The sequence below is a fragment of the Schistocerca gregaria genome, chromosome 3 (assembly GCF_023897955.1).
Source record: "Schistocerca gregaria isolate iqSchGreg1 chromosome 3, iqSchGreg1.2, whole genome shotgun sequence".
NCBI lineage: Eukaryota > Metazoa > Arthropoda > Insecta > Orthoptera > Acrididae > Schistocerca > Schistocerca gregaria.
Window position 1 is genome coordinate 259,693,568 of NC_064922.1, and position 22,317 is coordinate 259,715,884.

Genomic DNA, 22,317 nt, shown 5'->3' on the forward strand with positions numbered 1-22,317 from the left:
TGTTATTAACAACCAAACCCAATTCAAAAGTAATAGCAGTATGGACAACTACAATACTAGGAGAAAGGATGATCTTCACTATTCAAGATTAAATCTAACTTTGGTACAGAAAGGGGTGAATTATACTGCCACTAAAGTCTTTGGTCACTTACCAAATAGTATCAAAAGTTTGACAGATAACCAACAAGTATTTAAGAAGAAATTAAAAGAATTTCTGAATGACAACTCCTTCTACTCCATAGAGGAATTTTTAGATATAGCCGGCCGCGGTGGTCTCGCGGTTCTAGGCGCGCAGTCCGGAACCGTGCGACTGCTACGGTCGCAGGTTCGAATCCTGCCTCGGGCATGGATGTGTGTGATGTCCTTATGTTAGTTAGGTTTAAGTAGTTCTAAGTTCTAGGGGGCTGATGACCACAGCAGTTGAGTTCCATAGTGCTCAGAGCCATTTGAACCATTTTTTTTGATATAAATTAAGGAAAATAAGAACAAAAAATTATAAGTATGTTGTTAAATTAACTTAATTATGTAATGTATTGGAAAATTTGACTCGTTCCACATCATTACGAAATATCTTATTCATGATCCATGGAACTAGTATTAATCTAATCTAATCACAATTTACGACGCATCTTAGATATCCCGCTGGGATCTCTACAGCAGTACCGGCAGAGCTTGGAAAAATAAATGAGTTACGAAATAACGTGTAATTCACGATACTGCCGCTAGGAGACTAGTAAGCAGCAATGGCTGACAATGGAAAACTGACGACACAGCAACGATCGGCAATTGTGTTACTTTTTCGTGAAACGAAAAGCCTTGTTGTGACTCAGAGCCGTTTCGACAACAGTTTAACACACGATGGGTCCCTTGCAAGAAGACCATCCACAGGTTGTACGATAAATTTGTACAGGAAGGAACAGTATTAGAATCGAAGCGACCTCGGCCTAAGCCTGTTTGTTCGTTGGAGAATATTGAAGCGGTACGAGTTGCTGTACAGAGAAGTCCCGAGAAATCGTGTAGAAAGGCAGACACTCCTTTTAACGCATTCTTAAAAGTGACCTCCATATGTACCCATACAAGATGACCTGTGCACAGAAGCTCACTGAAGAACACAAGCAGCAGAGACTACTGTTTGCTCAGTGGGTGGAGGATAGGGAAGAGACTCTCAACAACGTTTGGTTTTCAGACGAGGCACATTTTCATTTAGACGGTGTGGTTCACAAACAAAATGTACGCTTTCGGGCCACTGAAAACCCACAAGTGCTTTATGAACGACAACATTATACTCCGAGGATTACAGCGTGGGCAGCAATTTCCAGTCACGGACTTATTGGACCCTTTTTCTTTGAAGAAACTGTGAACAGCGTGCGTTATTTGAGCATACTTCGCAATAGCTTCATTCCACAGCTTCTTGCTACTGTCTTGCCCTTCAACACGCAGTGGTTCATGTAAGATGGAGCAAGGCCACATACTGCAAACACTGTGTTGGAGTTTTTACACGAGCATTTCGACATGCGGGTCATTTCACCCAGGTTTTCAAGTCGGTTCAATGACGGACAAAATTGGGCCCCCAATAGTCTAGACCTCAATCCATGTGACTTTTTTCTTTGGGAGTACCGAAAGGAAAAATTTTTCCCGAAACGTCCACGTGATTTAATGGAGCTCAGAAGACTTATTCTTCAAGTTTGCAGTGAAATTACGGAAGACATGTGCCGTAGGGTAATCACTAACTTCAGTGTTCGTTTGAAGGAAGTTAGGAAACGAAATGGTGGACATATTGAGCATGTGCTGAGTTAGAACAAATCTCCATGGACGGCTCTTCATTGTAGTATATGTTCCTTTCAGATTGTAATGACAATAAAGTTCATACACAGTGTGGTAGATAAGTAATGAGACTGGCCGCCGCGCGGCGCCCCAGTCGCTCGCAGGGCGGTCTCCACCTGTACGTCACGTGGTGGGGGATCTGAGCTAACAATAGAACCGGTTCGCAGTCGCGTCGGAGCTCTGGTGCAGTGAGGGTCGAGCTTCGCGTATTACGTTGTTTGTGTGCCCGTGACACTTGTGAAAACGCTGAAGATGGATCGCTCGATAGAACAGCGGTATGCAATCAAATTTTGCTTACACTTGGGCAAAACTGCTTCGGAAACTTTTGCTATGATTACGGAGGCCTACAAAGAAGACTCCCTATCAAGAGCTCAAGTGTTCCGGTGGTTTAATGAATTTAAAAACGGGAGGGAATCTGTTGAAGACATGGAACGATCTGGACGCCCTTCAACGAGTCGTGTGGATGAAACGGTGGCCAAAGTGAAAGAACTCCTGGACTCTGACCGTCGTTTAAGTCTCAAAATGATCGCCGATGGGGTCTCCGTGAATAAATTTACGGTTCACAAAATTGTTATGCAAGATTTGATGATGAGGAAAGTTTGCACAAAATTGGTTCCCCAAGTGCTCACCGCTGAACAAAAGCAACAACGAGTGGACGTTTGCCATGAGATGTTGAATGATTTGGAAAATAATCCAGACTTTTTAGACAACGTAGTAACAGGCGACGAATCGTGGACATTTCAGTACGACCCAGAGACGAAAGCCCAGAGCTCGGAGTGGCACAGACCGGCATCCCCGCGGCCGAAGAAAGCAAGAATGTCAAAGTCCTGCATCAAGAGAATGCTGATTGTGTTTTTCGACAAGCGGGGGTTAATTCACAAAGAGTTTGTCCCTCAGGGGAAGACTGTTCTTGCCAAATTCTACAAAGAAGTCCTTCAGCGATTGCACAGAGCCGTCAAACGGAAGCGACAGGACCTTGCTCAACGCTGGCGTCTCCACCACGACAACGCTCCGGCGCACACAGCGTTCCTCGTGACCTCCTACTTGACCCGAATTGGAGTTGAAGTTCTGCCACAGCCACCATACAGCCCTGACTTAAGTCCTCCTGATTTCTTCCTATTTCCGAAGGTCAAAAGATGCCTGAAGGGTCATCGTTTCGACGATATTCCGAAGGCACTAACTGGGATAACTCAAACGGACTACAGTGGGGCCTATGAAGCTTGGAAAACGCGCTGGCAACGTTGTGTCGACGCCCAAGGCGAGTACTTTGAAGAATATTCACGTTTTGTACAAATTGGATCAATAAATTTGTTTTTCTAGACTGAGTCTCATTACTTATCTACCACACCCTGTATTCAAAAACAAAATAGTAACACACTTCGTGTGCCACCCTGCAGTTCAAAGCTTTCTACGCTAAACTGTGTTTCTAAATAACAATTCAGTTTTACGAAGTTTTCTGGTAGACTGGTGCTCCGTATGAGTCATGCTGTGTTCGGCGAGTGACTGTGTGCTCGTGAGTGTTGCGTTTCCCTCAATCAGATGTTCCTCTACGTCGCCTTTTAAATGACACTGCTGCCCATTAAAACTGCAACAACCCGAAGACGGCATACAGCAAACGTAAAAATGGATTGCTTGGATATTCAAATGATTATCACTTCTGAGCAACCCCACAAAGCAGGTAGGAGTAACACCTTCTGCATTCTGTGTGTCAGGAAAGGTTATCTAGCGTGTTTCTGATTCACAAATCGCATCTGTTTGTTTCTTGTTTGTAAGAACACAGTGTTATCCCCCTGCAGGAAGAAGGAAAAACTACCGGAACGTGTCGAAATTCGACAGCGGCAGAATCGTGCGGTGTGGAGGTTGCGGTTTATCGGTCCGCAACATCGGTGCTAGTCACGCGAATATGGAAACGACGAGTTATGAAGAGCCACACTCAGCACCGTGCAGCATACCAACGGCCACAAGCTACTAACGCCTGAGAGAATAGGCACATTGTTCGCTTGGCACGCAGGATTGTACATCCACGTCATATACAGTGCGTCCGTAATTAAAGTCCCAGTTTCAAAACGCTAATCCTCATACTGTCGTCAGATCTGAACGGCATATTACTGACGCAGGGGGAAACGACATGAAAAAAAAGACAGAAGAGAGAGAGAAATTACCAATACTGACAGATGGCGGTGAAGCGTCTTAACGTAAATGGGGTAGGCTACAAACGACAGAGAAATCGCAATACAACTGTTATAGTATGAGCTGCATATTACACCGTTCGTGTGCATGACTGCAAAAGTTCGGCAGTCCATAGTTGTGGCGCTGTTAGTAAGGTAAACCCGTCCACCGCAGATGGGGGAGAAACCGGTTTTTAATGAACCTGTGACCAAACCCCGCGTAAAAAGCAAAATTACATAGGTTTCTAATTGTAGTGAGATAGGCGCAAGAAAAACGCAATATGCTGTCCACCGTTTTGTGTCCCAAGTTGAAATCGAGAAGCAGTATGTTCCACAACAGATTAGAGTGTCTCAGGAGCCGCGTTCAGAATGCGCTGCGCAATGCGTGCCTTCAGTTCAGCTACGTTCCTAGTAGGAGCACGGAACAAAACTTCTTTCAGATAAACCCGCAGCCAGAAGCCACATGGATTGAGGTCAAGTGATCTGGACGGCCATTCTGTAGGAAAATGATGACTGATAATTCTACCGTTCCCAAAATGCTTCTGCAGCAGTAGCTTCACTGGCTCTGCAATATGTAGAGGAGCGTCATCTTTCTATAAATGATTCTGATTACACATCCACGCTGTTAAAAGGCTGGAATGAAGTTGGTTCGCAGGAGGCTCTCATAGTGTTTACCAGTGACGGGAAAGATAACAGGACCCGCAGGACTCATCTCGTCGAAAAAAATATGGTCCTACGATAAACGATGCAGTCAACCTGCGCCACACAATCACCTTTGCAGAATGGATGGTATCGGTTGAAGTGCGTTCCGTTGGCCACATTCTGTAATTTTACGTATTGACATGTCCTTGGAGATGGAAACGGACTTAGTTTGTCGACAGACTGTTGCATAGGCATTCATTGTCCGCTTTCATGCAAGCAAGATATCCCAGAAGCGAACGTTTGTCTTTCTGGCAGGTCAGCAGGAAGCAACTCTTGAACAAGGGTGATTTTGAATGAATAAGAATGGAAGATATTTCGTAGGACTTTATGCACCATGTTCGCAAGCATGTCCAACGTGCGGCCAGTTGTCCGTGCACTGCATGTTTGCATACGACAGCTCAATCCCTCCTGCAATGCTGTGGCCACATCTTCTACAGACGCCAGATCAACTGCTTTCCTCGCTCCGCTATACTGCATTTCAAAAGAAAGTGTTTTTCCGAATTTCGTAATCATTTCCTCCACACCCTGAGCGGACATCAGACCAATCCCTTTTTTCACACCCTTGAGTGTCCGGAACTTCTGCAGGGTTGCTGATTTCATAAGAGCAAGTACACGTTCGACGTTTTTGTCGGTTTTTCAAGTTGAAAGTCTCGCTGGCTGAGGTTCGTCTTCCACGTGTTCTCGGTCTACCAAAAATGATTTATGCCAGCTGAAAATTTGTGCTCTTTACAAGGAATGTTCCCCATAGGCCTGTTTCAACTTTTGAAAGGTCACACTCGCGGATTCCCCTAGTTCACCACAAAATCTGATGACATAACGTTGCTCTGAATTCCACTGTTTCATTTTCGTAATACACAACAAAAACGCAACTTCAGTGATGACGCTCTCAAAAATCATGCAATGGCTGTATGGAGCTGAAACTCTGACTAAGCAAATGGAAGTGATGAACACGCTGGTCTATGCAGGTAGAACAATACGGAATTGCTAAAACGTTCGCAGTGTTGTCAGTCTCATTATCTTTCTCAAACACCTCATAACTTCATACGGTCACAAGAATTTTCCGAATATTCGAAGTGTCTTCGAATATTAAAGCATCACTTGATGCCTCCCTTTCACAACTCTTCTCCTGACGTGCAAAATTCGAAAGGTTTATAACGACAGTGCATTTCTACGACGCAGGTCACTCTAGTGTCCTAACTAACCGATGTTGTCTTCTTGAACGGAGGTCACGGACTGGGCAGAGCCTTCCTACCACCCTTGGACGATACCGCACAGCCAGTATCTATTAGATTTATGAATTATGTACATTATCTGAAGAACAAGTAATAAGCATACTACGGTGGTTCCAAAAAACGAGTGAGCTATGTTAGCACACCCCTCTGTAACCGGTGCCGTCTGATTTTGTGAATACCGCAGCAGGGTTCGTGTGCCCTTACATTGGCCGGAAAGTTGGTGACTGCATTGCAGATAGCGATGAAATGTGCTTGGACTGGGTAATCTGTTCAAAATGGTTCAACTGGCTCCGAGCACTATGGGACTTAACTGCTGTGGTCATCAGTGTCCTAGAACTTAGAACTACACTCCTGAAAATGGAAAAAAGAACACATTGACACCGGTGTGTCAGACCCACCATACTTGCTCTGGACACTGCGAGAGGGCTCTACCAGCAATGTTCACACGCACGGCACAACGGACACACCAGGAACCGCGGTGTTGGCCATCGAATGGTGCTAGCTGCGCAGCATTTGTGCACCGCCGCCGTCAGTGTCAGCCTGTTTGCCGTGGCATACGGAGCTCCATCGCAGTCTTTAACACTGGTAGCATGCCGCGACAGCGTGGACGTGAACCGTATGTGCAGTTGACGGACTTTGAGCGAGGGCGTATAGTGGGCATGCGGGAGGCCGGGTGGACGTACCACCGAATTGCTCAACACGTGGGGCGTGAGGTCTCCACAGTACATCGATGTTGTCGCCAGTGGTCAGCGGAAAGTGCACGTGCCCGTCGACCTGGGACCAGACCGCAGCGACGCACGGATGCACGCCAAGACTGTAGGATCCTACGCAGTGCCGTAGGGGACTGCACCGCCACTTCCCAGCAAATTAGGGACACTGTTGCTCCTGGGGTATCGGCGAGGACCATTTGTAACCGTCTCCATGAAGCTGGGCTACGGTCCCGCACACCGTTAGGCCGTCTTCCGCTCTCGCCCCAACATCGTGCAGCCCGCCTCCAGTGGCGTCGCGACAGGCGTGAATGGAGGGACGAATGGAGACGTGTCGTCTTCAGAGATGAGAGTCGCTTCTACCTTGGTGCCAATGATGGTCGTATGCGTGTTTGGCGCCGTGCAGGTGAGCGCCACAATCAGGACGGCATACGACCGAGGCACACAGGGCCAACACCCGGCATCATGGTGTGGGGAGCAATCTCCTACACTGGCCGTACACCTCTGGTGATCGTCGAGGGGACAATGAATAGTGCACGGTACATCCAAACCGTCATCGAACCCATCGTTCTACCATTCCTAGACCGGCTAGGGAACTTGCTGTTCCAACAGGACAATGCACGTCCGCATGTATCCCGTGCCACCCAACGTGCTCTAGAAGGTGTAAGTCAACTACCCTGGCCAGCAAGATCTCCGGATCTGTCCCCCATTGAGCATGTTTGGGACTGGGTGAAGCGTCGTCTCACGCGGTCTGCACGTCCAGCACGAACGCTGGTCCAACTGAGGCACTAGGTGGAAATGGCATGGCAAGCCGTTCCACAGGACTACATCCAGCATCTCTACGATCGTCTCCATGGGAGAATAGCAGCCTGCATTGCTGCGAATGGTGGATATACGCTGTACTAGTGCTGACATTGTGCATGCTCTGTTGCCTGTGTCTATGTGCCTGTGGTTCTGTCAGTTTAATCATGTGATGTATCTGACCCCAGGAATGTGTCAATAAAGTTTCCCCTTTCTGGCATAATGAATTCACGGTGTTCTTATTTCAATTTCCAGGAGTGTACTTAAACCTAACTAACCTAAGGACATCACACACATCCATGCCCGAGGCAGGATTCGAACCTGCTACCGTAGCAGTCACACGGTTTCAAACTGCGCGCCTAGAACCGCGAGACCACCGCGGCCGGCGGGTAATCTGTCCCAGAGCCAACTGTGTCTAGTTTCTTCATTAGCATTTGGCTGATTGTACCATTACTTTATGTTCAAAATATCCACGGGTGTACTGCCGGTCTATAGTGTCAAACGGTCACAATATTTCGGCGATCAAACATGTCGCCATCATCAGGTGAACTGAAGAACTGAGCTCCTGTGAACGTGCCGGCACGGAGATCCGTACACTATGGCTGCTCAGAGGGAACTGGGTTCGGTCGCGGCGGCGGCCGATTTAAATACCCTCCGCCCGCGACGCGCTCCCTCCGCCGTCCGCGCCCCGCGCCACGGTAGCGCGGTGGAACAGATTGCGACGGCGTCTGAGATGACGTCGGTGTGATGGCTCTGTCCGCCGTGGTCGTCACAACTATGCGTTTGCTCGATTTACTCTTGATTAACCCAATCGCTGGTTCCCAAGCCTTGCTAAGATTATAGCCACAGTCACGGTTTATGAGGTCGTCATTGGTGCGAATTTCGATAGCCTCTCTAACAACGCTGTCCCAGTATCTCGACGTCTGTACCAGAATCCTCGTTCGCTCATACTCCATAGCGTGATTTTCCGACAAACAATGTTCAGCGACCGCCGACTTGCTCGGATACATCAGTCGAGTGTACCTCTGGTGTTCACGGCATCGATCCTCGACGGTACGCATCGTCTGACCAATATACGACTTGCCACATTGACACGGAATCTGGTACACGCCAGCCTTCCTCAAACCGAGGTCATCTTTGGTGCTCCCCACCAGTGTACGAGTTTTATTCGGAGGACAAAACACAGGTCCAACCCGGTGTTTCTTCAGAATGCGGGCGATTTTCCCCGAGAGTGCGCCTGTGTATGGAATAAATGCAGTGCCTACCTCCTCCCTCGTGACTTCATCCATCTCAACAGGTTGTGCTGCAGTGGTTGGGCGGAGAGCACGTTGGATCTGCCACTCTGAGTACCCATTCTTTCGAAACACAGTTCTCAGATGTTCCAATTCCTGGGGTAGACTCTCTGTGTCAGAGATAGTGCGCGCCCTATGTACTAGAGTTTTAAGTACCCCATTCCTCTGTGAAGGGTGGTGGCAGCTGTCTGCGTGCAAATACAGATCAGTGTGTGTTGTCTTTCGATACACCCCATGACCTAGGGTGCCGTCAGCCCTTCTCCTGACCAAGACGTCAAGGAAAGGTAATTTACCCTCCGTTTCAGTCTCCATAGTGAATTTGATGTTGGGGTGTATGGAGTTTAGATGTGTAAGGAAGTCAAGGAGTTTATCCATACCATGTGGCCAGATGACGAACGTGTCGTCCACGTAACGGAAAAAGCAAGTAGGTTTCCATTCGGATGTCGACAGGGCTTCCTCCTCGAAGTTCTCCATGTACAAATTCGCTACAACCGGTGAGAGTGGGCTACCCTTGGCGACTCCCTCCGTTTGTTCGTACTATTCTCCATTAAAAAGAAAATACGTGGAAGTCAAGACATGCCTAAAAAGTTCAGTGGTATTCTCGTCAAACCTCTGACCAATCAACTCTAGCGACTCTCGCAGGGGTACCCTCGTAAACAAGGAAACAACGTCAAAACTCACCATGATATCTGACTCATGCGAACTTATTTTTGCATGCTGAGCACAAAACGTTTCGAAAATTTATTCGCAATTGTTTACACGAATACTTTGGTGATGTTTGCATGTGTGATTTCGTGCCTATTTACGTTATAGATGTCTTTCTAAGGTTATAGAGCAATCGGAAACTCGCACAAAATAAACCCTGAGATGTTTTTATATGCTAATGTTAGGAATAGTATTTTTGTTTATCTATTTACAGGTATTGTGCTTCCTCCATTACACAGAATGTTACACACACGCCAATCATCACTTAATGGTATCTGTTTTAAAAATCAAAACATACTACAAAGATATTACGACATTATGGTTTTACAAAGAGTTTGTATGCAGTCAGAAACGTTACAGTGTTTTTGGATTACGTTATATACATAAAGCTGTCAATAATAAAATTTATTTTTCCCGCTGTTGACTGCTGAATTATCAATTGGGAAATGTAAATATTTATGAAAATTTCTACCGTTATCATATGTAGAAGAAACATTTGAAAAAGTTAACTGATTGACTGTCTAGTCTGTCACTGAGAAATACACATGCAAATATCACCGAAATTATTTGTTTTTCAAATAAAAAACACCTTCTCTTGCAACACTGTATTTTATTCTCCCAGAAACGTTTCGTCGTTTTTCACTTTAAAGCATCATCACTGTGACCTATAATGATACACTTTTGTTCTGATATGTATTATTCGTAGATTATAAAACAATTCACTTCTCGCTTTTTATGTAAATAAGTGATTACTTATAGTTCTATGTATTGTTAGTTGGCACCTGAGTTTCCTCTCATCTGGTCACATGGAAATCGTAATACCGCTCTGTTTATGAAACATAAACTTGTTTTTGTGTTTAGCACATTTTTCTTCCCCCTTTTCATGTGACGTTGAAAGAAAACTGTTCTAAACACAAAAACATGCTTATATTTTTTAATCTACGAATAATACATATCAAAAGTGTATCATAACTATCATTATAGATCCCTCTAATGATATCTTAAACACAAATAAAGGGGAAGATGTATTTTTCTGATTGCTGCGGAGGTTGGCCACGCGAACAAACTCGTTATCAAAAAAATTATTCATGAAACAAATGCTGCTAAAAATTAGGATCAGTACTCTAAACGTGCTGTGCTAAGGACAATAAATGAGCAACTGTCGCAGTTTTCATTATTTAAATCATGAATATAATGATCGAAATTAAGTTACATTTTCATAACTTTTGTCGACACCACACAGCCTAAAACCCAAAAGCATTTTATTTCATGTTTTGACAAGTCCACTCAAAATATATCAATACAATGTGTGTTTCCTTCCAGTGGACGGTGGAAAGAAAGAATTTCGGAGTCATATATAAATACCAATGTATCGTCCGTCCGGGAAGTTAGGAGACTGATCTTATTACTGTCGTATAAGTAACATCAGCGCTGTAGCTGCGGTGGTAGCTTGAACTAACAACTGTAAATTACAGATGTGCATTCGACCATTCAACTGCGAACAGGCTGTGTCAAGTAGTGGACTTGTGGCCGTAGTGTGTCAACAGTGTCGTGCCACAAAGCTCAATACCGCAACATCCCTAAATCAAGTGTTCAAGAACGTTTTGAAGTAGAGAAATGTGTGTGGAAAGTTTGTTCCACACCTTGATTCCTGAACAGAAAGTAGGGTACATGGACGCCTGCCATGAATTAACTGAAATGTAAAATGAGAACAGTTTCTTTCTGGAAAAGATGATGAGACATGGTGTCAACACGAACGAACGAGACAGTGTGTCAACACGAACCAAACACAAAACTACAAAGTGTGGAATGGGTCTCTGATTAGTCACAAAGACTAAAGGAGGTGCCGAAGCATCGTACGAATTGAACATCCCAGAGAAGCTCTTTTCTGGCAGTTTCACATGGTTTTCTGAATGTTGTGTGTGTCGTACTAAGTGGGGGGGGGGGGGGGGGCAGGAGGGAGACAATGTAGGACTCCTGAAGCATTAAAACCACTATCTTAATTTTTCTCTTTTTTTATTAATCCAGTTTAGAAATTTTTTGGACTGAGGAGGTAAATAAGGCAGGTTGCTGATGATGTAGGATGGAGCCGCTGAAATGGATGTATGGCAAGTGATATGACTGGAGAACTACAAAAAACCAACTTTATGATAGATGAATGATACTGCTTAAAAATCGCTGACTAAATTAATAGTACAAGTCATAAGATGGAGCCTTATGGAAAATCGCATGTAAGACATACAGCTGGTATGTATATCTGGTGTGCACAAGTAATAGAGAACTGCATCGGAACAACCTTAGGGTACATGGTTGGATAGTTATGACAAGTCATTACTTCAGAGAAAAAATATAGGGGTGCTAAGATGGAACCTTGTGGGACATGTCAAATCTGATGAATACTTACGGCTGAAATTGATAACTGGCAAGCGACAGGTCTGGAAAACTGCATCGTGCCAGTCAGCGTAGTGACCGATACTGATGAAAATTCCCTAACTCACAGAAGAAAAAAGTACAGACGCTAAGATGGAATCTTGAGGGACATCACGTGTGAGACAAACAGCACACGGCGTTCCAGTGGCAGGTATTTCGTCTCTTTGCGCTTGTACCCCTGGCTGCGGGTGCGAACTCACGTGGAGCTCCTGGAGCTTGCGCAGACAGAGCGCGATGTCGGCCTGGCTGACCAGGAAGAACTTGGCGACGTCCCAGGCGGAGGCGAGGCGGCGCGCGTTGGCGAGCGCCCAGAGGCGCGTCGTGTGCACCGAGTGGTCCAGCCGGTGCAGCACGGGGATCTGCTCCACCAGCGGCAGCTCCTCCACGGGCGCGCCCATCGCCCACTCGGCGCTGCTCTCGCACTCGTTGCTCAGCGCCACCAGCCCGTGCAGCATGTCCGAGTACATCTGGCCCGTGTGCGTGCCCTGAGGCTGCCGGAAAACAGGGAACATCCGTAAAAACATAACGTACACTAGCAATGGTTGGGAGGGGAATGAGACAGGGTTGCAGCCTCTCCCCAATGTTATTCAGTCTGCATATTAAGCAAGCAGTAAAGGAAACAAAAGAAAAATTCAGAGTAGGTATTTAAGTCGATGGAGAAGAAGTAAAAACTTTGAGGTTCGCCGATGACATTGTAATTCTGTCACAGACAGCAAACGACTTGGAAGAGCAGTTGAACGGAATGGACTGTGTTTGAAAGGAGGATATAATATGAACATCAACAAAAGCAAAACGAGGATAATGGAATGTAGTCTAGTTAACTCGGTTGATGCTAAGGGAATTAGATTAGGAAATGAGACACTTAAAGTAACAAAGGAGGTTTGCTATTTGGGGAGCAAAATAACTGATAATGGTCGAAGTAGAGAGGATATAAAATGTAAACTGGCAAATGGCAAGGAAATCGTTTCTGAAGAGGAGAAATTTGTTAAAATCGAGTATAGATTTAAGTGTCAGGAAGTCGTTTTTGAAAGTATTTGTATGGAGTGTAGCCATGTATGCAAGTATAACATGGACGATAAATAGTTTGGCCAAGAAAAGAATAGAAGCTTTCGAAATGTGGTGCTACAGAAGAATGCTGAAGATTAGATGGGTAGATCACATAACTAATGAGGAGGTATTGAATAGAATTGGGGAGAAGAGGCGGTTCTGGCAGAACTTGACTAGAAGAAGGGATCGGTTGGTAGGACGTATTATGAGGCATCAAGGGATCACCAATTTACTATTGGAGGGCAGCGTGGAGGGTAAAAATCGTAGAGGGAGACCAAGAGATGAATACACTGAGCAGATTGAGAACGATGTAGGTTGCAGTAGGTACTGGGAGATGAAGCAGCTTGCACAGGATAGAGTAGCATGGAGAACTGCATCAAACCAGTCTCAGGAATGAAGACCACAACAACAACAACGCTAGCTGTATATAAGCCAGGTCACATGGCGTAATGTGCAGCACGCCAGCTTGTGGGACAGGGAGGTGAGCCAAATCCAGATAGCATCTGTGCACTGGATTATGAACCATTGGTCCTGTACACCGACACGCCAGATTGTGGGTTGTAGGCCATTTTCCACTGTAGTTTCGTCAAATGTTGGGACTGGTGCACAGTCACCGTCTCAGAAAAATACGATGTGCAAATAATTAAGCAATCGCAGGCACCACATGTAGGGGACACTAGTTTATGTCTAGTTGAAGCGCCACAGCTGGTGTATTAGTTGCTTCATTGGGTAGCTTCACTCAAAATACGCAAGAATCTTTAGCTGTTCACTGCCCCGGTAGCTGCTCGGCATCATCGTCAACACGAAGTGGTGTGAGGTGGATATCCTCATTCCTCTCAAACGCCTCACAGTTGGCAATGATGCAGAGCAGTGCTTTAAACCTCTCACGCAGTGGTCGTCAAACTTCGGCCTGTCGGCTGCATGCGGAACCAATAAAACATTCGTGTGGCCCGCGGTTCTCGGCCGTACTTTGTAATAATATGCGCGTGAGAAGTAGCAGCCGTATCCCTGAGAGAGCAATTTTTCTACTCAGTCACAAACGAAAATACTTACAGAGACAGTAACATTTTAAGATGTGCTTAATTTTTACTGAAGCTTCTGAAGAAGAAATTATTTACATCCTAAGCCAGTATAGAATAAATACTTACTATCTGCTACTGTTGGCTGTACCTGACTCCTTCGTCGATCATAAATATGTTACAAGGATTGCAATATGAGTGCATAAAGTTTGCCAGTCACCTCAGAGGCGAAGCTGGATGCAGAGGCGAAATGGTTCAAATGGCTCTGAGCACTATGCGACTTAATATCTGTGCTCATCAGTCCCATAGAACTTAGAACTACTTAAACCTAACTAACCTAAGGACATCACACACATCCATGCCCGAGGCAAGATTCGAACCTGCGACCGTAGCGGCCGCGCGGGATGCAGAGGCGGACAGATTTGTCGCTGCAAGGTGAAAGGGAATTTTTTGTTTTGCTTCCTGATGGTAAAACTTCATGGGCGTTTGTGTTACTTGGGCCGATCAGCCCCCATAGTCAAAATTTCAAACGGAAGTGACATGGACTCGTGAATGCACATTTCAGCCGGCCGCGGTGGTCTCGCGGTTCTAGGCGCGCAGTCCGAAACCGTGCGACTGCTACGGTCGCAGGTTCGAATCCTGCCTCGGGCATGGATGTGTGTGATGTCCTTAGGTTAGTTAGGTTTAAGTAGTTCTAAGTTCTAGGGGACTGATGACCACATCAGTTGAGTCCCATAGTGCTCAGAGCCATTTGAACCATTGCATTTTCAGAGACGATCGTCTTCAATTGAAGTACACTTTGCAGCAAGGAATATGAAGTGAAATAAAAGGTGTTATGAAACTTAAGAAACCTGACATTCAAAACATTTAGTAAACATCTGTGATCGCGTCTCATGTTGCATAAAGCATTAAAATACAAGTACATTTTCGTCATTTTTTTCTATTTTTCGTCTTTCCTTAGTTGCTTTAAATTCGTGGAGCTATGTTCCGTGCATGCAACTAATTAAAGGCACCTTGTTTATTGCCATACCCGTTTCGTTTCTTTTATGTGGGAAGCATCTTCGGTGGCCTGTAATACGTTTCTTTTTGTATTATGTGGTAGATACAATATGCTTCTATGTTACATTTTGTCGGGTTTTGCTCTTGTTTCCATAGGTTAGAATCACCTTATGTAGCACAAATTTCGTAATGTGAAATTATCATGTCCAGGATCGCACGTATGAGTTAACAGCGCTGGAAATAGTAACACCGAACAATAATTTCACATTACGAAATTTGTGCTACAAAAGTTGATTCTAACCTAAAAAACAAGAGGAAACACGACAAAATGCAACATAGTAGCATACTGTATCTACCACATAATAGGTTTATTGTATATATTAAAAAACATGTATTGCAGGCCACTGATGATGCTTCCCAAATAATAGTAGCGAAACCCGTATGGCAATAAACAAACTGCGTTCAATTAGTTGCGTAGACGGAACATACCTCCACGAACAAGTGCATTTCCTGTTACAAATCATCTGCACACAGAGACAACACAGAAACACTTCGACGATTACACAGTCACAACTTTGGGGTCGCTGAGGATAGCAGCAATCTGAAACCGAGACCAGTCGCCACGAAGTGTTTCGAATGGTGCCGACTTAACAAACGTATAGCGCCCTTAACCACAACTAGTCTAATGTGGTCTCAAAAGATACTAATTTATGTAGGATACCAATTAATAATAAGATCGGAACATACGCGACCCGAGGTGCCCTCCACAATGTCGCTATTGGCTCTTGAGCAAAAATGTTTGACGATCGCTGGTGTAACGTGTTGCCACAAGGGCAGCGAACGAAGACACTTGAGCCCGTTGAGCCAAACTAGCCAATGAAACAAATAGTACGCCACCTGTGGCGCTTTGCCCGGAAATATATTTACGAGGGTTGCACAGAACAAGCTTCACACGATCCATACACAGATGGCGCACACGACTTCCTCCCTTGAGTTAACCGACAACTGGCATCAGGCAGGGCATCCAGTCAGAAAGGTATAATAAATTTGCCAAATCAGCGGCAGGTACAGAAATCGTACTAGGAGAGAGAGAGAGGAAGAGAGAGAGAGAGAGAGAGAGAGAGAGAGTATTTTATAAACTGGGTACTTGAGAATTCTCGACGTTTCTTGGACAGAAAACAGATGTTTAAAGGAAAAGAATGATGTAAGATAATTTACGAAAAGTAGTATCCTTGGGCAGCTACAACCTCTTCTCACTTTTAGGATAACAAATGGATTCCGAGACAGAAAATATTGAGCTTCTTTGAAGTGTTACATTTAAGGCGCCAGTTTTCGAGACTGTTAAAAGTTATGAAATGTTGTTCAAAAACACCAAGTTGCAAGAACCGAACCAACGGTAATCGAAAGGGGAGCTGTCTGGTGAATATTGCAGGTGGAGTAAGGCATCTAGTCGAAGTCCCATCAAGGTTTCCTTTTCTCGGTTTCAAGACGTAGTATGGTATTGTCAAGAAGCACAATGACTTTGTCTTATCTCTGAGCATATTGCGGGGCATTGTCGTTAAATGCGCGTTTCACATTGAACAACTGAGATTCGTAGCGTTCAGCCTTCACCTTTTGGCGCAGCTGCAACAGTTTGTGGTGCAACACACCGACCAGGACTCATTCTGTCATTAACCTCAAAATCTTTGCCTTTAAACCGTCGAAACCAATCTCTATACTTTTTTCCGGCAGAGCATATTCGCCGGCCATGGTGGCCGAGCGGTTCTAGGCGCTACAGTCTGGAACTGCGCGACCGCTACAGTCGCAGGTTCGAATCCTGCCTCGGGCATGGATGTGTGTAATGTCCTTAGGTTAGTTAGGTTTAAGTAGTTCTCAGTTCTAGGGAACTGATGACCTGGAAGTTCTCATAGTGCTCAGAGCCATTTGAACCAGAGCATATTCTGCAAACGCTTCTACTAGCAAGCGATGGCTTTCCGTAGCTGATTTCTTGAAACGAAAGCAAAACAGTAACGCTTCCCGCAAATGCTGTTTTGTAGGTACAAAACCCACATGCTCAAGGCACTAAATTCATACGTTCTTTTCACTCCACTTCAAAGTCACACAGTGATCACAAGCCCTAACGTTTCTACTGTTACGTAAGTTTCGTCTCGCAGTCCGCCACGTTGCATTAGTAAAATTACTGCCCCTCTTCGTCAACAGCGAGAATTAACTTACGGAGAACATTATGACCCCGGTCCTACTATCGATGTAAGAGAGTCCAGGCGACAGCAGCGTCACCTGGTGAGGAATGACTGCTAGTCAGACACCACGCACGATGCATGTAGTATTAGTGTGTGCGCTGTCCGTGTGTAGAATGGGGAAGGTGCGCAATCTGAATCTGACTGTGGGCAGATTGTGATGTCCCGGAGGCCCGGCACGAGCATTTATAAAACTGCACGACTTATCAGATGTTCGAGGACTGCTGTGGTGAGTGACTATCACCTGGCAAAACAAAGGTGAAACGAAGTCCAGACGTCGTGGGTGCGGGAGGCCCCTCCTCGTTACACATTTCGGACGACGAAGGCTTGGTGGACTGGTAAGATAGGACATGCTGCGACCTTGGCTAAACTGACATCCGACTACAGTGCTTGGCAGAGAATAAGTGCGTCTGAACACACAGAGCACCGAACACCCCTAACGATGTTTCTCCGCAGCCGACGACCCATACATGTGCCAATGTTAACACCACGACGTTGGCAACTACAGCTGAAATGAGCATGCACTGGACGTTTGCAGAGAGCTGTATGGTCTGATGAATGAATGCCGATACCTCCTTAGACATGCCGGTGGGAGCGCACGAATCCGTCCCCTTCCAGGGGAACAGCTCCTTGACACCTGTACTGCGAGACGAAGACAAGCTGACAGCAGTTCCATTATGATCTGGGGACCATTCACGCGGGCATACATGGCCCCATTGGAACTTGTGCAAGGTACCATGATGACCAAGGAAAATCGTAGATCAGTTGCAGAGCACGTATACCATTCACGCGGGCATACATGGCCCCATTGGAACTTGTGCAAGGTACCATGATGACCAAGGAAAATCGTAGATCACTTGCAGAACACGTATACCCCTTCATGAAGATCATGTTGCAAAAAGGCACCGGCATTTTTCGACAAGATAATGCGCCATGTCGCGAGGGCAGGAGTGTGATGGAGAGGTTCGAGGAACACCGTGAAGAGTGCCAGTTGCCATGCTGCCCCCCCCCCCCCCCTCGCCACCCCCTCCAACTACCCAGATCTGAACCCGATCGAACACATCTGACATGTGATTGAACATGGCGTCAGAGCTCATCGCCCCCCACCCACCCCGGAATTTACGGGAATTAGGTGAGCTGCGTGTGCAGATGTGGTGCTAACTCCCTCCAATGGCCTAGCAAGGGCTCATTGCCGCCATGCCAAGACGCGTCGCAGCTGTTATCCGCGCCGAAGGTGGACGTACTGGCTATTAGGTACGTGGTCATAATGTTGTGGCTGATCAGTGCATAAAAACCTCGCGGCGCGCTGCCTCTTAGATCTAGTACTGTCTACGTACCATACAGGTTGAACAGTATATTACAGCCATTGCAGGGTCGTACAAATATGGAAGATTGTATACGACAACAATTTCAGTACCGTGTAAGGCCTATTCTTTCATCTACAAGCGGCAATCATAAAAATTTAACTATCACCTCGGGAAAAAATAAAGTTCGTCTATTAATTTTATGTTTGTTCGAAGCTACATGTCTGCTGTTTTGGTTCACATTGAAATAATCACACAGCAATACCCTAGCATGCCGCTAAGGTATCCAAAACAAAACTGCGCAGCCTATTAATAAACTTTATTACCGTGTGGTAAATATTTTTCTGCATTTTGAGGGCAACAGTGCTGCAACAATAGATGCCGTTTTGGTGCAAGTGTATAGCAACAATGCTTCCAGTGTGGTCAAAGAACAAGAAAATTGCAGGCCCTCTTTTTGTGAGGAACTAGCAATTGGAAGAGATGTAGAGACTCTCGTGGACGATGACTGGCGTATCATAATCGAGGCGATAGTGCAAAAGATATAATCAACCATGAACCAATTTTCAGTATCTTGCACATTCTGAACATTCAAAGGTCACGGCCCACTACGTTTCGCCACTGTTCACTCCCACTAAAAAGCCCGCCGAGATGGGGTAACAATGGAAATCCAACAGATAGGTCAGATCAACATGTTCCCCATACACGAGGCCTGGGTACATCACTAGGAGACCGAGGCAAACGAGCGAAGCAACGGCGGGAGACGTGGTTAGTCACCACAGTCGAAAAAGACGAAGGCCAACCATCACTGAAATAGGTGGAGCCGACTGTTTTTTTTCTACTGCATTGGTGTGGCTTTAAGACATTTTGCTCGTAAGGGACCGCAAATCGTCACAGGAACGTGCTACCGAAATCTCCTGATGAAGTTCCGTGAGGCTGTTTAAGCGAAGCGTTGTGGCGAATTGATCACTGGGGTGTTTTTGTTCCACAGCAATGCCTCAGCTAATTCTGCCTCCACCCTGCCTCACCCTCCCCCACCCCCACCACCTCTTGACATCTTCTTCTTTCCTCAAGTGAACAAACTATTCAGTGGAAAGCATTTCTAGGATGGGGACGACGTGGATTGAATGAAAACGCGGGGTTGTGCTGCCACAAGTCTCCCAAACAGGCACAGAAATTTGGACGCAACGTGACGTAAGGTCAGAGCGATTATAGCGCCAAATAGTGCTGGCCCCGCAACACGAAATTGTTGAAGGCACGAGAAAGGCCAGTGAGTATCAATCAGCGAACAGTTACGTACTTCATTGCATCATGGCCCAGAGAGAACATTTGGATGATTTAACATGGAGAAAAACACTGGGAAACTGGAAGAAGGACGAAGCATGACGATTGTAGCCCGGGAGTTTATTATGACTGACACAATTGTTTCACGTGCATGAGGAGCGTTCTGAACCACAGGAATAAGTAGGTGGTCGACCATGGTCAATTACTGCAGCAGATCACTGCTACCTTGTACAACAGGCAAAAAGGGACCCACATCAAACAGCGGACGCAGTTGCAATCACATTTAACAGGATTGTAAGGCACGCGTCACGCTCCAAAGTGACACGGAAACTGCTTGGGGATGGCCTCTTGGCCCGACGACCAGTACCTTGTGACCTGCTGACACTTGCACGTCGGCTGCACCTTTTGCGATGGTGATAAGGGCACAGGGAGTGGGCCAACTAAGAGTGGGGTCGTATGCTGTTCTCGGATGAGAGCAGATTCAGTATGAGCAGTGATTCTGGATTGCCCTCACACGGCGAGAGCTGGGAACACACAATACACCGTGGAACACTGTCTAACATAATCATATTGGTGGTTCAGGTACTGACCACCAAATCTTTCAACACGGTACACTCACTGGTCAACGTTATTACAACACTATACTCCTTCCCCAAATGCATCTTTTCAGGGATGCAATCGGCCCTGACTTAATTTTTACGTATTTCAATGCGCGACCACATCGAAGAGTGTATGTGGAGGACTCTTGGAACCAGAGGCTATTTGGCGAATGGACTTGCGTGCTTGTTCCCCCAATTTAAATACCATCGAGCTCTCCTGTGATAAAAGGCAACGGCCTTGCCGCAGTGGATACACCGGTTCCCGTCAGATCACCGAGGTTAAGCGCAGTCGGGTGTGGCCGGAACTGGGATGGGTGACCATCCGGGCCGCCATGCGCTGTTGCCATTTTTCGGGGTGCACTCCGCCTCGTGATGCCAATTGAGGAGCTACCCGACCGAATAGTAGCGGCTCCGGTCACAGAAAACCATCATAACGACCGGGAGAGCGGTGTGCTGACCACACGCGCCTCCTATCTGCATCCTCAGCTGAGGATGACACGGCGGTAGAATGGTCCCGATGGGCCACTTGTGGCCTGAAGAAGGAGTGTAATCCTGGGATACGTTGGGGAGACGTATTGCAGCATGTCCACTTGCATCAGCTACCATACAACCGTTGCCAACCATGTGGTGGAGGAATGGAACTCAAACCAACCTTGTGGCCAGCATGGGAGCACGTTGAAAAGCGTGCTCCACTGCTCCCGATGGTCACACACCCTATTAAGAACGATGTCCCGCATTATGTAATGTCCAGTGGACCATCATAAATTACAGTGACTTCATTGCAATTACTGTCTTTAAGTAAAAGTATCATTTCTGATCGCCTAATTACTTCAGTGAGCTGTGGTATATTTTAGGAGCTCTTTGCATGTATGGTCCAAGTTTGATAGAGTTATGTTACTTAGCAGTGACACACCGTGTGAAAGTTACTTTCGTGCTTAAGTTTTGCACACCAAGGTACATTCTACGCCCAATCTCAACCAATTCATCCATCGCTAGGAAAAGTGTATCACGATGAAGAGTATGCTGTAGAGAGACTGACACCATCAAAAATTTCACGGTCACACTTGGGGTTTTTCGGGGTGATAAACTAAATTTAACGAGCGCCCTCATACACTCCACAAGTTACCTAAGGTGTGTGGGGGTGATTACTTTGGATAAGTAAACCAGTTCAGCGTGCCTCCACAGCTGAACAGTCAGCGCGCCTGACTGCAATGCAGACGAACTCTGTTGGAATCCCTGTAGTGCCAAATATTTTTACTTTTTTGGAGGACTTGTAAGGGGCGCTCTTAGCCTCATAATTGAGGAACTACTTGAAGAAGAAGCGCTTCGAAAGTCTGCAAAGCCTACAACTCAGGCAGAGAGTGGTGCCGATCTCACACTCCTCCACACCGCGTCCAAAGGACGCCATATGGCAGACGATCACATGGGGGCCAGTCACTGATGCGTGGTATTATGGATCTGCAAATTACTTTTTTTGAGTCATTTCTTATCTTTCCTCTTCTGTTTGTGATTCGTGCGTGTCACTTTCGCTAGTCCTCCATATTAGGTCTATTTCCCCTAATTTAACTGTTTCTTGAGGTGCAGCTCTACATTATGAAGTAATATCTTTCTCACCTTTTCTTGCATCACACAGTCTCAGAATTTTAACATCTAAACCCCGTTTAGCATATAAGTCTCTCTTGAAACGTCTGAAATTAGAATTATTGACTGAACATCTCCGAAACGCGTTGATCTTCAAAGGATGTCATATTTCGCTTGTTGCTGTACGTGTTTTTATTTTTCTGCTGTAATTTCGTCATTATGCCATTGCTGTACATGTTTTTATTTTGCTGCTGTAATTTCGTCATTATGCCATTGTCAAGCATGCACTTATTAGCGGCAATGTCACAGTAGAAATGTCGGTTATAAGTAATAGTAACCTTGTTGAATTATGGTCCACAGAAGGAGATCTGAAAATGAGAGAGCACGAG

At 45.9% G+C, this 22,317-nt stretch overlaps 1 protein-coding gene and 1 pseudogene across 1 annotated transcript in view; one reads left to right on the forward strand and one right to left on the reverse strand.

Moving 5' to 3' along the window:
• The window catches only part of LOC126354366 (uncharacterized), a 198,449-nt gene that overhangs the window by 63,321 nt on the left and 112,811 nt on the right, over positions 1-22,317 (reverse strand). Inside the window, exon 9 of the mRNA XM_050003950.1 lies at positions 12,062-12,352. Coding sequence (XP_049859907.1) covers positions 12,062-12,352 — 291 coding nt within the window. The remainder of the gene's footprint in view (positions 1-12,061; positions 12,353-22,317) is intronic.
• On the forward strand, positions 20,576-20,693 carry LOC126356702 (5S ribosomal RNA; annotated as a pseudogene).